Source organism: Aotus nancymaae, unplaced genomic scaffold (assembly GCF_030222135.1).
Source record: "Aotus nancymaae isolate 86718 unplaced genomic scaffold, 86718_ANA_hifiasm-v0.15.2.pri h1tg000018l, whole genome shotgun sequence".
Taxonomy (NCBI): domain Eukaryota; kingdom Metazoa; phylum Chordata; class Mammalia; order Primates; family Aotidae; genus Aotus; species Aotus nancymaae.
Window position 1 is genome coordinate 10386891 of NW_026988430.1, and position 13312 is coordinate 10400202.

General features: G+C 36.5%; 1 protein-coding gene across 17 annotated transcripts in view; it reads left to right on the forward strand.

Moving 5' to 3' along the window:
• NCOR1 (nuclear receptor corepressor 1) overlaps nt 1–13312 on the forward strand; it is a 182290-nt gene that overhangs the window by 117976 nt on the left and 51002 nt on the right. For 11 of the 17 annotated variants that reach the window (XM_012475068.3, XM_064378276.1, XM_012475072.3 and 8 more), the window contains 5 exons: nt 3311–3484; nt 4218–4378; nt 11240–11360; nt 11467–11568; nt 11911–12011. In XM_012475068.3, the coding sequence (XP_012330491.1) occupies nt 3311–3484; nt 4218–4378; nt 11240–11360; nt 11467–11568; nt 11911–12011 (659 nt within the window). The remainder of the gene's footprint in view (nt 1–3310; nt 3485–4217; nt 4379–11239; nt 11361–11466; nt 11569–11910; nt 12012–13312) is intronic. The other 6 variants (XM_012475081.3, XM_012475078.3, XM_064378277.1 and 3 more) reach the window with 1 other exon arrangement.

Here is a 13312-nt window from a genome sequence, read left to right on the forward strand (position 1 = left end):
GTAGAAATATTGATACTTTTTAGGCTTTTAGTCTGTTGCATCTAGGGAATTCTTAATCCCTACTTCTGTAATTGACACAACAGATACTCAGTAATTACACCTTAAAGGAATGAATTATACATGAATGACATAATGGAGATACCTTTATCATATTTCACTGCAGGGTAGTAATGGACTTATCACAAGTGTTTGTCTTTTGAACATTCCAATTATGAGTAAATCCATCTGTGGAAAATAATACTTAGAGGATAATTTAAGAGTCTTTGAATGTATTCCTTACATTAATGCTTTAGGATAGATTTTGTGAAGAAGAAGTAAAAGTTAGAAAAATGACATTCAAATGATATCATTTGTTGAACTTATGCCAAAGCATAACATTATTGTTAGTGATATCTCAGTCCTTTTAATATGGATATCATATTATAATTTTAGAGCCTTAATATCTTTTCTTGGTCTGCTTTATAAAATAAGTTGTATTTGGGAACTAAAGAAACTGAACCAGGCTAGAGCCCAAAATTCTGAGACTCCAAACTGTGAATTGTGTTTCTCTGTTAGTCACACATGGTTTGGAACTCAGTGGTATCCTAATTTTTAATCATAATTCAGTCATCTTAAAACCAAATTGTAATTATACTTTTCATTAGTATGACATTAAGAATTTTATAATTTGACTGAAGGTGATCCTCTACAAAGTAGGGACAGTTGGTTACGTTTTATCCAAAGGTTGTTTTGTTTTAGCTAAACTCCCTAGTATATTCATCCAGTAATTTGTTTAACAAGTACTGGAAGTCTCTCCTTGAGTCTATCCTGTAGTTCAGTGTATAGGATAATCTTTCAAATAACATTTAAATGTTTTCAGTTAAGATGCTTGTGTCTAGGATGTTTGACACAGTTTACATTTAACCTCATAGAACAGTTTATAGAATGTGAAGAATAGTGAGAGTATGAATTTATGTATAAAATATCACCAAATGTTGGTACAGTTCACCTGAATTAGGGCCATGTTTTTTACTTTTTCCTTTATGGTCTCATTTAAAAAGTAACAGGCAACACTTGTTGTCCAACTATTTGGTTGTATTTATTTTTTCTTAATGTGAATCGTATAAATAATTACTGTAGGTATCCCTGTTTTAAGTTGCCTAAAGCTTTTCCCGTCTGACAAAAGATTGAAGAAGACCTTAGAGAATTGTTTTCACTTACCAGTAACATTTACACGAGTTGACCTCTGCTTTACTGTTAACTTTTAAGCCTCTTTTCTGCAGTGAAGGAACTCAAACTTAAGCATATAGAGTTAGAGTTAGAATTGAACTTCCAATGCAAATGTAACAAAATTATTCAATTAAAATAATTTTGCTTCTATGAAACTGACCCTGGTTTGTTGCATGTTTATTTTGTTGCTGTTGCTGTTTTTCTTTTCCTGCTCTGGATTCATGGTGATTTAAATAGCTGTGTTTAGAACCATCCAAATTTTCATCATTAAAAAAAAAACCACGACTGTAACTAGCGGATTTTTTCTTTTTTTGACATAGTTATAAATTTACTGGAAATGTTAAAATAATCAGACATTGAATTTTTAATACATTATCATATTAAATTCTCTAGGAAGGAAGCGGTGATTTTCTTTTGGGGTTGGGGTTGGGTTATTTCATAAATCTGTTTACTCAGTATTAGGACACTTACTCTAATTCATTATATTAATATGTCAAAGAAGGAAAAAGTACCATCATCTTGATGGATACCCCAGAGACATCTGAAATTTGACACCCAGTCCTTTAGTGGGATGCTATTGCACTGTGGTTTAGAGCTAAGGGTCCAGAATTATAATGCTTTAAAAAAAAATCCCTGGTAGACCTTTATTGGGCAATGAGATATGATTTTTCTGAGCCTCAGTTTCCTCATCTGTAAAATGGTGTTAACAATCACATTGGTCTTGAGGGCTAAATAGATAATTTATGTAACACACACTGCCTAACACTTGAATATCAGTTGATATTTCTGTAATTGTTTTTGATTTTTAAAAGCACCTTAGTAAATGATTACTAAACATAGTGTAGTAAGGAAATTAGAGGTTTAGGTATTTTAAGGGAAAAGACAAATTATTTACAGGGTAAGATTATTCACCTAGAAAGCATAAAAGATCAACTGAAAAGTTGTAAGAGCTAAAAGGAAAGTTCATTAGGTTTCTCAGAAAACATTATTACACAGAAATCTGCATCTTTCCTATATGTCTGCAGTAATCAGTTTTATTTATATAAACCCGTATCTTTGAAAGAGTTGATTTTCTTACAAATATGACATATCTAGGAAAAATTTTTTAACAAGCGGTGTATGGACCTATCTGACAAAACAAGATTTCTCAACTAGAAAACTCATTATTATAAAATGTCAAGTCTCCTGTATTTATTCATAAGTTTAATAAAAGGCTAATGAAAATTTCAGTGATTCTTTGTTTTGGGAGGAAGTAATCAAAATGATTTTAAATTTAGATTTACCTGGAAAGATAAATGGATACAACTAGGTAATGAAAATAATAAAATGAGTGGGAATTTGTTCTGACAGACATTAAAATGCTACAAATCTAAGTGGTCAGTGTTACAAATGAGTTTTACTTTGTGCTTTTTTGATTTTCAAAAATTAAAGATGTTAATTTCATTTTAAAAAGAAATTATATTTTAAAGTCTTAATATGACTACATTTCTGACATGCCCTTTAAATGTTTAAAGTTTCTTTATGCTTTATGTGGAGATAACTTACATGATAAGTAATTTTCATTAGTATGATTGTAGTTATATTCATGGTTTTATAAGCTTAAATAGGATTTTTGGATTTGTTTGATCTGCATTTTTTGAAAGGCTTCTTCTGTTTCTTAATTAAATTTGTTTCTGTGAATATTATCAAGCAGTGAGCTTCAACAAGCTAGTTATAAGAGTTGAAATCCTTGCAAAGCTAATAACCTCCAGTCAGGCCAGATTTGAATGAACAGAATTGCTTGATAATCTGATGTTTGCCTGTTGTGATTTTCTTTTTTTTTTTTTTTGCATGTGAAAACACTTGATTCTCCTTAAGAGGAGAGAGCAGTTCTTGTTCTTTTAAAGGGAAAACTAGTAAATGAATTTTTGAGGATACACAGAAGATTTAGGTTTATAGGATTTCTTAATTTCTCTGTGGGTGGATTTTGCCCCCAGGAATTTTAGACTTTAATATTAGTATATAGTCGGATCTGCCCCTGGATGGTGTGGGCTTGGTCCTTTCACACTTACTATTTTAATTTGGGGTTCTTCCCTTATTTTGATAACTTTAACTTTCATAGGAAAATCAGTCGCCTATATGCCTTATGCTGAGGTCAAACGTGCTCTAGAACAGGAAGCACAGATGCACAATACTGCAGCAAGGTCAGCCTCACCGTGTAGGCTTTCTCCAAGAGAAGTCAGTAAAGCCGCTCCACAGCCTGATATGAGTGCAGCCCGCTATAGTGTCCCGCCAGGTAAATATCACTCCTCTGTGCAGTGGCTGCTGGCCATCCACCCACAGATGTCCCATGTGGGTGGTTTAATCTCATGAATGAACTGTTTTTCCAGGACATGTCCTTGCTGTTTCAAAATAACTTTGTTTCTCTGCATTCCATCATCAGTTGTATTTAGTTGAGTTCACTGGGCCACTGGGAAATTTGTGTTCACACATTTATACTGTGACATTGACTGGCTCTTCTTTTAAGAAGAGTACACGAATTTGCAAAAGGCTTGATCTCCCCATCCTTAAAATTAAAGTGTTCTGTGAAAGCCAGAATCAGTAAATGTTTCTCAAAATATGCAAGATGCAAAAAGGATGCATAACTGGTTGTCAGTCATGTCTGTGTATTCTATGAAGTAGTGTTATCAGCTGTTCTTAAGAAGTACCCTAAGAGTGATGGCAAGAGGTAAACATTTTTGAAGACTGATGTTTGCCATGCTAAGCAGAAATAGTTTGAAATGAGCATCAGCTTGAAAGCGCTGGTTTGACAGAGAGTTGACTATTTCAACCCCACAAATAGTATTTGTGACTTAAATATGTATACAGGCTTAAGTGAATGAGAAATTTAAATAGAAATGTTCATTGTTGGTTTCATCTTGCATTTTTAATTTGTGATTTAAAAATTCAGGAATGACTGAGATAGGTAACATGTTGTAAACTAGGAAATGGACTACTTTAAAATCATTTTTTTTTTTTCCTTTTAAAAGTCCTTCAGCCTGCTCCACATCAAGTGATAACTAATCTCCCTGAAGGTGTTCGGCTTCCGACAACTCGACCAACCAGGCCGCCACCCCCTCTCATCCCATCATCCAAAACCACAGTGGCTTCAGAAAAACCATCATTTATAATGGGAGGCTCCATCTCACAGGTGAAATGACTTCTCTTTACATTAGATTTCTTGTCAAATGTGGCTTTGGTAAAACTTTTTCCTGCTCGCACTTATCTGTCAGAGTACTAGCAAATAGTAATCTGTCTGAATATGGAGCTTCAAGTATAGCAGCAGTTGCTATACTCTTGCCACAAGAGTTTTCAGTGGGTTGTGTACCCAGATTGAGTGGCCATGGCATAACACCCATTTAATTACACTTGGCACTTGGCATACCACCTGGTTTAATTTACATCACTCTAAACTTACAAGTTTTAAACTTAGTTTCAAACAGTAGAATATTTGTTCACTAACCTATGGTAAAGGCTCTAAATATTAAATTGTAGGTGATTAGTATTATAATTTATTCTGACTTTGGCCACTTAATCTTTTTTCTGGTTCATTATGTTTTTAAAAATTGAGATACAGGCCGGGTGCAGTGGCTCACCCCTGTAATCCCAGCTCTTTGGGAGGCTGAGGCGGGCGGATCACGAGGTCAAGAGATCAAGACCATCCTGGCCAACATGGTGAAACCCCATCCCTACTAAAAAAATACAAAAATTAGCGGGACGTGGTGCACGCCTGTAGTCCCAGCTACTCAGGAGGCAGAGGCAGGAGAATTGCTTGAACCTGAGAGGTAGAGGTTGCAGTGAGCCGAGATTGTGCCACTGCACTCCAGCCTGGCGCCTGGCGACAGAGTGAGACTCTGTCTCAAAAAAAAAAAAAAAATTGAGATACAATCTGGTCTTAATAGTGCCATCAGTTTTGACTAACAGGTACATCAGTGGTCACACCCCTGTCAAGTTATTGAAGACCTTCCATCACTTCAGAAGTGTTCTCATTTCCTTCCCAGGCCATCTCCCCTCCCGCTGCCTGAAGCAACCACTGTTCTGCTTCCTGTTGTTGTAGATTTGTCTTGGCTTTTCTAGAACTTCATGTGAATGGAATCAAACATGGTGTACTCTTTTGTGTCTCTCTTCTTTAACTCAGCATAATGGTTTTAGGGAATTTATCCAGGGTTTTATGTAATCAGTAGTTTCTTCTTTTTTATTGCTGAATAATACCAGTTTGTTTATCCATTCTCCTGTTGATGAAAACCTAAGCTGTTTTCAGCAGCCATGAATAAAGCTGGACATTCTGGTAAGGGGTTCTTTGTGGACATAGGTTTTATTTTTCTTGTACAATTACCTGGGAGTGGAATTACTAGGTTTATGTATATTTTATACTTTTCCAAAGTGGTTCTACAATTTTACACTGCCACTAGCGATGTATGAGACTTGTGATTGCTCCATTTGCTGTTGTCAGTCTTGGTCATTTTAGTCGTACTTGGTGTGTTATTTTACATTTCTCTGACAACAAACAGTGTTGGGCACTTTTCATGTGCTTTTATTGGCCATTTGTATACCTAGGAAGTGACTATTTAAATCTGATTATATGTTTCTACTGGGACTTTTTTGATATTGTGTTGTAGGTCTTTATTATGGTTGAAAGTTCTCTGTTAGATATATATGTTACAAATATTTTGTGTTTTTTGTTAATTTTCTTATTGGTGTTTTGATGAGCAGAAGTTTCAAATTTTTATGTAGTCTAAATATATATTCACACTTTTGTCTCCTATGATTAGTTTTATTTTCCTAAGAACTCTTTGCCTGCTCCAAGGTTGTGAGATATATTCACCTGTGTTTCTTTCTAAAAGCTTTATAGTTTTGGTTTTTATATTCAGGCCTGTGACCAGTCTCAAATTAGTTTTTGTGTATAGTATAAGATCTGGATTAACATTCGTCTCTATTTAAATTTCTAGTTGAAAAATAACATCAGGCCGGGCGCGGTGGCTCAAGCCTATAATCCCAGCACTTTGGAAGGCTGAGGTGGGTGGATCACCTGAGGTCAGGAGTTCAAGACCAGCCTGACCAACAGGTGAAACCCCGTCTCTTAAAAAAAAAAAAAAAAGAAAGAAAGAAAGAAAGAAAATCAGTTGAAAAGTCTTTTTACTCATTTGATTGCTTTAGTTCCTTTGTTAGAAATCATTTGACAGTATATATGGGTCTGTTTCTGCACTCTCTCCATGCTGTTCCACTGATTTACTTGTGCATCCTTTTGTCTTGATTACTATAGCTTTATTGTAAGTCCTGATATTATGTATTATGTCTTCAGTGTTTTTGTTTTTCAAGATTGTTTTGACTATTTGATGTCGTTTACATTTTCATATAAATTATATAATCGGTTTATCAATTTTTATCTCCCCCATTTTTTTGGTTCCCAAGTTTTATTCAAGAACTCATACAAAACATTCCAGATAAATGAGTTTTAACCCTCATCTTCCTTTTCTTCTTTGTCCTGGTTAATTTGAAAGTAACGCAATTCAAAATTCTCTTTGTTAGCAGCTATGCACAACCAATTACATAGCTTATTCTTCAGATATTTTTTGAGTGGTGAACTATTTCAAATACCTTTTGGAAAAAAGCACCTCAGAAGTTACAGTGCTTGTGTTCTTGCTCCTTTCAATGGTTACTACCTTTCCACCAAGATTCCCGGTGGTTCCATTCACTTTAATTCTGTCTTAGAGAAACTGCTCACAATTAGCAGCATCTTCTACAGGGTAGATCCAGTCATCCTGTCTTTTTTTTTTTTTTTTTTTTGCCGCCCCCGCCCCCACCTTCACCGCACTTTGCCACAAGCTTTTTCATGGGCACCTGGCAGCAGCAAAGGCAGAAACAATCTGTTTGTCATTCTACTTAAAGAAAAAAAAATCTACTGGGATTTATTTTTCTCCCCTCCCCCTCCTCTCCTCCCCTTCATTTGTTTTATTTGCAGAAGGAGTTGAAACATGTTTTAAGGGAGATTTTTATTTTTACCCCCAAACATGAATCATTTAAGTAAAACCAACTTAACTATATAAATGTAGCAAAGTAAGGGGAAAATAACACAAACTACCCAAGAGGCAAAGATTATGGGGAAGAGGTGGGTGCAGTTGGCATATAACATATGCATAAATGCTTTATAATTTACCTGCTCAGTACTCTTCCCCAGAAGGAAAGATCAAGGACCCATTTTAAGAGGATGTTTCCCTGCAAACATCAGAGAATGCTTCAACTTATAGTTTAAGGTTTAAAAGACCGAAAAAAAAAAAAAAAAAAAAAACCTAGCCAAGAAAACCCACAAACCACCCATCTGCTGGGATTTTTGTTGGGATTATATTAAATCTGTAGATCAATTTGGGGTAAAAATGGAAATCTTAACCTCAAATCTTCTAATCCATGAACTTATATATCTATTTATCTATATCTTTTAGCAGCACTTTAAAGTTTTCACTTTAGAGATTTGTACATGTTTTGTCTGATTTATATTTGGCTATTTGATTCCTTTAAAAAGTGTTTTTTTTTTTTTTGAGACAAGGTCTTGCTCTACAGTAGTGCAATCATAGCTCACTGTACCCTCCAACTTCTGGGCTCAAGTGATCCTCCCACCTCAGCCTTCCGAGTAACTGGGAAGTTTTTTTTTTTTTCTTTTTTTGAGATGGAGTCTCACTCTGTCACCCAAGCTGGAGTGCAGTGGCAGGATCTTGGCTCACTGCACCCTCTGTCTCCCAGGTTCAAGTAGTTCTCCAGCCTCAGCCTCCCAAGTAGCTGGGACTACAGGTGTGCACCACTGTGTCTGGCTAATTTTTTTGTATTTTTAGTAGAGTCAGGGTTTTACCATGTTGGCGAGGCTGGTCTCGAACTCCTGACCTCAAGTGATCTGCCCGCCTCAGCCTTCCAAAGTGCTGGGATTACACACATGAGCCACCGCACCCGGCCTTTAAATTTTTATTTTCCAATTCTTTTATATAGATGTACAATTGATTTGTATATCTTGGCTTTTTCTCCTGTAACATTTACTTAGTGCTTCTAGTAGGGCTTTTGTTTTAGTGTATTTCTTAGGATTTTCTATATATGCATGTCATCTGCAAATAAACAGAGTTTTACTTTTTCCTTTCAAATTTTTATTCCTTTCATTTTCTTATTTTATTGTAGCAGCTGGGCAAGAGCTTTTGGTGGAATACGGAATAGAATTGGTGAACATGGACATGCATTTCTTGTTGCTCATCTTAGAAGGAAGGCATTCAGTATTTTACTGTTAGGCAAAGTGTTAAGTTTTTCATGGATGTTTTTCATCAGATTGATGTTTCCTTCCATTCTTATTTTGCTGAGACCCACCCCCACTCTTAGTTCTTATATTTTTTTTAGCTCCAGAATTTCTATTTTGTTTTTTAATGATTTCTTTCTCTTTGTTGGTATTCTCTATCTGGACAAACATCATTCTTGTACTTTCTTTTTTTTCTTTCTCTCTTCTAGAGCAACTCTGTTGCTCAGGCTGGAGGGTAGGGGCATGATCTTAGCTCACTGCAGCATCAGTCTCCTGGGCTCAAGCAATCCTCCTGCCTCAGCGTCCTGGGTAGCTGGAACTAGAGGCATGCGCTACCATGCCAGGCTTTTTATTTTTATTTTTTGTTGAGACAGTCTTAATATATTGTTAAGGCTGGTCTCAGACTCTTGGCCTCAAGTGATCCTCCTGCCTGGGTTTCCCAAAATGTAAGGATTAAAGAAGGCATGCCACTGCATCTGGCCTCCTTTAATTTAGGCATGGTTCATTTTAGTTCTTGGAATGTATTTATAATAGCTGATTTAAAGTCTTTAGTGAGCCCAAAGCTCAGGAATAGTTTCTGTTCATTGCTCTGTTTCATATGTACGGCTCACACTTTCATGTTTCTTTGAGTATCTTGAAATTTTTAGTCAAAAACTGGCATTTTATATAATGTAGCAACTCTGGAACTTGGATTTCCCCCACTTTTCAGGGCTTGTTTCTGGGTTTTTTAAATTTTATTTTATTTTTGCTGTTATTATTTGCTTAGTGACTTTTCTTAACTAATTCAGAAAAGTTTGTATTACTTGTTATATGTGGCTACTGAAGTCTGGTTAACTTCAGCTAATGATTAGACAGAGATTTCCTTAAATGTCTAAAATCAGTAAAATCAGTCTTTGCTGAGGAGGCCTCTTTGTGTGTTGGGCAATTGATAGCTTTGCCTTAGTCTTCACTTTCTGGCATGCAGAGCCTTAAAGCAGCCTGAGTTAAGAGCATAGGGCCTTCCCATGTCTTTCCTAGGCATAGCCATAGCCTTGCCACATGCAAGTAGTGTTCTAGGTTCTCAAGAATATGTTGGAGTTTTTCAGACCCCCATGAACATCTCATTCTCTGACTTTTAAGCATTTTGGTTAGCCTATTGTTTACCCTGGCTGTTATCTACTGTCTCAGGCAGTGGAGAGGTTAATCACTTGCCTGTGTTTTTGACAAGCCTGTACCTTCTCTCTCATTCTAGTCAGGTCAAATATAGACAAGCTTCGTGAATGGAGTCTCCCAGAAAACCAGCAGATAAGTCAAACAATGACAGTTACTTGGGAATGACTTGGGAATGAGACTTTTAAGGAGCTCCAACCTTGCTCTTTCCCTTCTAGTGGCTGCCAGGCAGCTAGTTTGCACTATGATTATGTGCTTTTGGTTTTCAACACTACCGTAGAGCTTGATGAGAATGAGAATAGAATAAGTTAAAATGTCACAAAGCCCACTGTTCTTACCTAAATTCCACTATGTTTTTTTTTAATAAATGTTTCCAGATTTCTACAAGCCTTTGGCTAATTTCCAGGGTTCTTTAAAAGTTGATTCTTACATCACTTGAGCCTGGGAGGTGGAGGTTGCAGTGAGCTGAGATTGCACCACTGCACTCTAGTCTGGGTGACAGAGCGACTCTGTCTCAAAAAAAAAAAAAAGTTGATTCTTACAGTTTTTCCATGTTTTCTTGTTGCTTTTATGGAAGAGAGTTTTTGGAAGTACTTATTACTTTGCTGTTTTTGCTGATATCACTCTCCATAGCATTTTTAGTAGGAATGAATATTAATAATAGTAGCTTACATTTTGATTGCAATGTGCAAGTGCTTTATTTATGTAATTTATTAATAGCAAATATTATCTACATGTAATGTATGGTAATTTTAGAAGACACATCCTACTCCCTTTAAAAATTTTTTTACATTGGTCCGGGCACAGTGGCTCATACCTGTAATCCCAGCACTTTGGGAGACTGAGGCAGATGGATCACATGGTCAGGAGTTAGAGATCAGCCTCACCAACATGGTGAAACCCCATCTCTACTAAAAATACAAAAATTAGCTGGATGTGGTGGTACGTGCCTGTAATCCCAGCTACTCAGGAGGCTGAGGCAGGAGAATTACTTAAACCAGGGAGGTGGAGGTTGCAGTGAACCAAGGTCATGCCACTGCACTCCAGCCTGGGTGACAGAGTAAAACTCCATCTCAAAAATAAATAAATAAATAAGTAAATAAATTTAAAAAATAAAATTAAATTTTAAAATTAAAGCAATCTATAATGAAGATTTTCTTGCTTTACAAAAACTATTCTTAGTTTTGGGTAGAGGGGATATACTTTTTTTTTGAGATGAGGTCTTGCTCTGTTGCCCAGGCTGGAGTGCAGTGGCATGACCTTGGCCCACTGCAACCTCCGCTTCCCGGCTTTAGGCAATTCTCTGCCTCAGCCTCTGGAGTAGCTGGGATTACAGGTGCGTGCCACCACTCCTGGCTAATTTTTTGTTTGTTTATAGTAGAGACGGGATTTCACCATGTTGGCCAGGCTGTTCTTGAACTCTTGACCTCGTGATCCACCCGCCTCAGCCTTCCAAAGTGCTGGGATTACAGGCATGAGCCACCACACCTGGCCTGGGGTATATTTTTTTAAAAACAGAAATGGGGATGCTGACTTTGTGAAACTGACCTTGTGAGAAAACAATGTTTAATCTTTAAATTTTTTTTTTAGGGAACACCAGGCACTTATTTGACTTCTCATAATCAGGCTTCCTACACTCAAGAAACACCTAAACCCTCAGTGGGATCTATCTCTCTTGGACTGCCACGGCAACAGGAATCTGCTAAATCAGGTCAGTGAGTTAATACAGTTATAATGTGCATAATGTGTCTACGTTTGTAGCATCACAGCCAGTAATTTAGTACTGGGTTGCTTCATGTTTCTCTTCCTTTCCACAGCTACTTTGCCCTACATCAAGCAGGAAGAATTTTCTCCCCGAAGCCAAAACTCACAACCTGAGGGTCTATTGGTCAGGGCCCAACATGAAGGTGTAGTCAGAGGTAAAATATGCTGTTTGGCAGAAATACTAAACTTTTGTCCCCAATAAATTTATTAAAGTACATTATTAATACATTTTAATGATTTTAATATTTTTTAACTATAGTCTTTAAATTCTAAATTTGTTTTCTTTCCATGTAAAAGTTATTTTAAAACTTTGAAATTCCATGTTTCAGCAGTTCTTTAGTATTATTTTGGAAGTACGTTTTAATGAAACAAACATCATGGTTTTTGTGCTGCTTTTTCCTTTTCTTCTTATTTGAGTAAGAAAGTAGGGGCCATTTTTTTGTGTTTTGGGGCAGGGGCTGGGGGTGTAATTTGCTAATAGCTTTGTTTGTATTCAGGTACCACAGGAACCATACAAGAAGGAAGTATAACTCGGGGAACTCCAACCAGCAAAATTTCAGTGGAGAGCATTCCGTCCCTACGGGGCTCTATCACTCAGGTTAGTTATGATTATCTCTAATATACTGAACAGAAGCTCAGAAAAAATGAGAAATAATTCTTAGCACTTAGTTATTAGTCTTGTGGCTTAAGCTCATTTTTCTGCATTATGGAACTGGATCTCAGTGGTAGTAAAACCTAGATCTACAAACTACCTACACAGAGACGTTAATGTGATCATTTTGACTGCAAGCTATATTATGTATATTTTGGTTCATTTGAAAAGGTCACTTATTTGCAAATTGGAAGAAGAAATATGTTCCAATTGATGCAGCTCTTATTGTCTTCCTGGAAAAGCTTTTACCATGTGTTTAGCCTAAATAGAAATTGAGAAGAAAACCATTACAAATTATTTGCTTAGTTTTGCCCTTGTGGAGAGATGGTTCTAGAATCTCAGTATGTGAGCTGCCTTATTAGAATCTAATGCTAAACCAGGAAATGTGGATGGCATTAACAAAAGCACCAAAAATCTTCCAATTTTAGGCCAAATAAATCACCAATTTTGATTAATAAAATTTCTCTCAGTTGTTAATTTTAACTTGAAATATAAAAAGTTCTTTATTTTTATTTTTTGTATCTTTTAAAAAAGTTCTTTATGTATATGCACAAGATGGAAGATTCTGTTTTGGGAAATCATTGTAAACAGAAACTTGTGTCTGGCATTCTCTAAAGTGTTCGTTCATTGTCACTCTGTTCTTCTTTGACTTGTTCCTATTCTCCAGGACAGTTGTTCTCAAAGTGTGATCCCCAGACCAGTAGCATCAGAATCACCTAGAAAATGTCTAGCAATTTTCTAGGTGATTCTAATACTACTGTCAGAAAAGTGCTGGCATGCAGTTTTCAGACATATAAATTCTCAGGGCTTACATCAGATTTACTGAAACCCAACCCTTGTTGTTGGGGCCTGGCAGTCTGTTTTCCCAAGCCCTTCAGTGATTCTGCTAGGGCCTTACTGGCCAAGTGTGGTTTGTGTAGCAGAGCATTGGCATCACTGGGAAGCTTGCTAGGATAATGGAGAAATGTCAGTCCCCATTCTAGATTATGTGAATCAAAATCCCCATTTTAAAGAGATTCCCAGGTGATTTCTTTCTGAGATGTAGTCCACATACCACTTCCTTGAAGGTTAAGTTAAAAACAGAAGAAAAGGGCCAAGCTCAGTGTCTCACGCCTGTAATCCTAGCACTTTGGGAGGCAGAGGTGGGTGGATTATGAGATCAAGAGATCAAGACCATCCTGGCCAACATGATGAAACCCTTCTCTACTAAAAATAGAAAAATTAGCTGGACGTGGTAGCGGGCACCT